This window comes from Hippoglossus stenolepis, chromosome 15, assembly GCF_022539355.2.
Source record: "Hippoglossus stenolepis isolate QCI-W04-F060 chromosome 15, HSTE1.2, whole genome shotgun sequence".
Classification (NCBI taxonomy): Eukaryota; Metazoa; Chordata; class Actinopteri; order Pleuronectiformes; family Pleuronectidae; genus Hippoglossus; species Hippoglossus stenolepis.
Window position 1 is genome coordinate 23,921,957 of NC_061497.1, and position 4,471 is coordinate 23,926,427.

The 4,471-nt window shown below is 43.0% G+C and overlaps 1 protein-coding gene across 1 annotated transcript in view; it reads right to left on the reverse strand.

The window, feature by feature from the left end:
* Positions 1 to 1,421: 1,421 nt before the first annotated feature.
* The window catches only part of nop16 (NOP16 nucleolar protein homolog (yeast)), a 4,093-nt gene continuing 1,043 nt past the window's right edge, over positions 1,422 to 4,471 (reverse strand). Inside the window, exons 2-5 of the mRNA XM_035179436.2 lie at positions 3,901 to 4,009; positions 2,650 to 2,716; positions 2,255 to 2,361; positions 1,422 to 2,042 (exon numbers count right to left, since the gene is read on the reverse strand). Of these exons, the coding sequence (XP_035035327.1) occupies positions 1,899 to 2,042; positions 2,255 to 2,361; positions 2,650 to 2,716; positions 3,901 to 4,009 (427 nt within the window). The 3' untranslated portion in view covers positions 1,422 to 1,898. The remainder of the gene's footprint in view (positions 2,043 to 2,254; positions 2,362 to 2,649; positions 2,717 to 3,900; positions 4,010 to 4,471) is intronic.

Below are 4,471 nucleotides of genomic sequence, written 5' to 3' on the forward strand. Positions count from 1 at the left end.
GTCTCAATGTGTTTTCTTACAATAATCTGCAACATGAGAATCTCACTGAGACCAGAGGAGTCAGTCTGAAAACAACCGGCTGGATCTGCAACATGTCGGCTGACGGAGCATCGAGATAAAACCGAGTGTGACCTCGTTCTGTCGAGCAAAGTTCGACAGTTTATCCATCAGGAAGTTTTCGTTTCAGCTGAGACGTGTTCGTGGGACCAAGAAGACTCGGAGCTTGAAGACAGAAGTTCGTCGTCTTCATCTGAAGCTGTGGAACGTCCACATGAATAATGTTGAGAACCAAATGGAACTCACTTAAAGTTCAGAACATAAACTGTAAATAAAGATTGCTTGCCCCCTGGTGGCAGATGGGACAAACTAAAATGAAGTAGACGTGTAATAACTTATATATAACAATTTCTCAAAGATGCTTTCTGTCTATTCGCAGCGATATGAAAACACGACTCACTTCACAGACTCCGAATAACGTCACCAGCACAAGATGGTGGCGCCCGAATGCTGGGAGATGTTTTGGCTTCGTTTTTTACAGAGAGAAAGTGGAGACACATCCTCCATCTTTATTTACTCACCGATCATCTTTAAATAGTCGTTATAAGTAAATAGAGTTTGACTCAACTTATTTAGTCTGGAGTCATAAAATAAACCCGAGAGGTCGAGAGATGATTGATTAGAAGGAACGTTCCTGCTTTGAATGTCAAATCAATGAAAATCGATTTGATGGACTAGTTTTAAGTAAAATCTGAGATTTCACATTTAAAATCATTTTAAGTTAATTTTTCCTGGCTCCGTCTGTTTTCCAGTGGAAGAGTCTTGAACAGCAGAAATGGTCGGAGCCTCACAAGCTGAACCTTCAGTCGTCTCAGTGTTTAAATTCTTCCCTGATAAAGTTTCCAGGTCAAACGAGCGACTGAGCAGGAACTTTCTGTTCAGTGGAACGAGGCTGGAAATGATTAACAAGTCAGAGGGCAGACTCAGGTCGATCTGAGTCGACCGGACAGTAAAGATAAAGTTCTGTAGTTAACTGATAATCACCACGTCAGCTTGGGTGTGTTCCTGTTGCACACGGAGGAGTCCAGACACATCGGATTTACTTCACACAGCGTTGTGGTGATGACTGGTTTTCTAAAACCCTCGACTGGACGATTCTCTTCACAATCTGTCCAACGTCTCTGTCCACCTCTGCTTCCGTCTCCACCACTGAGGAAATCGACCTTCGTGATTCTCCAGAGAAGCTGAAGCTTTTTGTTTTACAGACGACATCTTAAAGAACGATTCTGGGATTTCTTTGCTCCGACACCAAAACCATTTTCAAACTACTGTGGATTTCTCCTCTGGGTTCAGCATCTATTTTTAATTAAAGGCATCAGAGTGAAGTATTTAAACACATTTTTAAAAAAAGGGAATATCCAATGTTTTCATTTAGTAAAAATGATGTTTAATATTTGGGTGGAATAAGTTTTCTTATTCCCTAAAGCACATTATGTTATTCAGGGATGTTCAGAACTCATTCACACAAACCTGGTTTAACTGTTTTTTATCTGGAGAAGTTTTCAACACAAATATTCACTGCTGCTGTACAAACTCTGATTCGCCCTGAACATCTGAAACCGGTCCTGTAACGGTTTGATAAAAAGGAGAAGGAATCAGCTGACGATACATTAAAATAGATTCAGAACAGAGTTGAGAGAATGTTCCTGTAAAGAGGAAGAAAAACTGAAAACACAGGAAGGAACAGATCCAGAGAGAAACGTCTTTTTTCCCCCCCACTGTCCGCATCTGTGAATTCCGCCTCAGTCCGAATGTTCCGTCCGCACTCGGACACGGTTTGATTTCCGTCTCGTCCTGATGCAGAGAAAGATTTCAAGTCCAGAACAGGGTGGACACGCCCCCTACTGGGCCATCGGCTGTGGCGCCGCCAACGAGTGGACGAAGGCGTCGTAGTGCTGCGAGTGGCAGCGCTTGTACTCGTTGATCTTCCTCTTGATCTGTTTGGGCGTGTCCTGGTAGTAGTTCTTCTCGTCTCTGGCCATCGCCTGCAGGGACCAACAAACCAACAGTCGGTATGAAGCTGACGAACGTGACGTGCTCGACAATCAATGAGAACTGATTCCACTTTACGTATATTTTTTTAACTTTGAATTTGAAACATAAAAGTCATTGAATCTTCAGAGAAAAGAGGAGACGTGACTCAAACCTCTGTATAAACACTTTATCAGCAGGACTCCCTGCAGCTCTGTGCTCTCACCTTGAAGTCGTCCTTGTGTTCTCGGACCATGTACTGAACGTACTCGATCAGGTCGGACGATAACGTCTTCACACTTTTCTCTGGACGATTCGCCTGCTCCTCCAGTTCTGTTCAACACAACAGAAATCAGGACTTTGTGAATACGGGCAACACAAATAGAATGTGACTGATTGAAACCAAATCGTCCCAGAGACAAAAAGGTTTCTTTGTAATTTTCCTTCTTGCTTCTGAAGCAACGCTATGTAACCTTCGCTGAGCAACAGCGCCCCCTCCAGCCACAACTGGTAAGTAGAGCTGAGGATGAACCAAAGGATGTGGCGCAATAAAAAACAAAAGAAAGAAGGTGGATCAAACTGATCACCTGTTACAGATTGTGTAGTATCTAAAGAACTTACGGTTGAGGACGTAGGGTTTGGTGACGATGTTGACGGGAGCTTTCGTCTCTCTGTCTCGACCGAGGAGCTGCAAACACAAACACATCATGAAGGTCAGTGGAGGTCGTCAGCGGGTTCGGATTCTGGCTTCATGTGAAGTGACAGGTAGGAAATGTGGGTTTTGTATTCCAGCACCGACGCTCGACAGAGGATTTACCATTTATGTGTCGGCAGGTCAAATATGAAATAATAAATAATCCCTCTGTGTCTCAGTTCACCCTGATGAAGGCAGAAGCAGATTCCTGTTTTTCAAACCACTTCCAGTGACTCTTCATGACTTTAGTTTTTGACATGTATTCCATGAGCACCAGCGGTTTGAGGGACACCAGTAGCGCCCCTGCCTCCTCTTTCTTTCACAATTTCATTTGCTATTCTATTTCTATTTAGGAAAAATAAGTTTTGATCAAAAAAGTGTTAAAAAGTCCACGTTTCCCACAGAATGAATTCAATCTAAAGCAACAACGGGTTCCACGTGAGAGAAAGAGCAACTGAAACTATGACGTCCGACTGTCCGCGTGGACAGTAAAACTTTTATAGACCAGTATCTTTACAGATTGTGGGTTTGAAGTACAGTTCACAGTTGCTTCTTTGGTTATTTCCCATTGACCACTGGTTGAAAAGGGTTTTGTTTTAGTGTCTGGACACATGAACGAGTTGAAATGACTTTAAACGTCACCTCAGACTCTGGTGTTGTTTTTAATATATATTCAGACTAGTAGAGTTCACAGTGATTTCACATCCAACGTGTGTGTGTGTGTGTGTTTGTTTGTTTTAAAGTTTTCATCTGGTGTCCCGTTTGATAATTGACACTCTGCTTCCCCCTGCAGGTACAAACAAGAACTACAGAATATGAACAAAAATATACTGCTCTCAAAACTGATTTATAATTTTCTCTTTGTTTGAAAACAAAAAACTGAATTAAATCAAAATATAATCTAACTGCATTGTCCCCAGTTTGATCCCACACGTGGACTTTAGTTAAATATCAATTCATCTACACCTTCAATGAAATAATATAATAACTTTCTTTAAATAACTCAATCAAAATGTAAAATGAAGGTGTGTTCAGGGTTGATAAGTTCCTGGAGCTTTTAATGACCTGTGATTTAAACTGAACCTTTACAGAATCTGAACATCTCATCCTTCTCCACACGTTCAGATGAGCTCTGGTTCCTGAAACCTCTCGTTGTCCTGAACCCAGCGGTCACTTACGCTCGGCTTCTGAATGGGCAGCGTTCGGTTGGGATCGAAGGCCAGACCCATGTCCTGCAGGTTCCTGACCACGGACTTCTTATCGTCCCACGCGTTTCGAATCTGTCGACTGAGAGAACGTCAGCGTTAAGAACAGGACACTGAGGAGGAGGAAGGGAAACGAGGGAATCAAGTGTTTCATTAGAGAAATATATCAACATAACATATTATCTATCCAATAAGAGGATTAACCAGGGTCTGAGGCAGGTCTAACTTAACCAGGGTCTGAGGCAGGTCTAACTTAACCAGGGTCTGAGGCAGGTCTAACTTAACCAGGGTCTGAGGCAGGTCTAACTTAACCAGGGTCTGAGGCAGGTCTAACTTAACCAGGTTCTGAGGCAGGTCTAACTTAACCAGGGTCTGAGGCAGGTCTAACTTAACCAGGGTCTGAGGCAGGTCTAACTTAACCAGGGTCTGAGGCAGGTCTAACTTAACCAGGGTCTGAGGCAGGTCTAACTTAACCAGGTTCTGAGGCAGGTCTAACTTAACCAGGGTCTGAGGCAGGTCTAACTTAACCAGGGTCTGAGGCAGG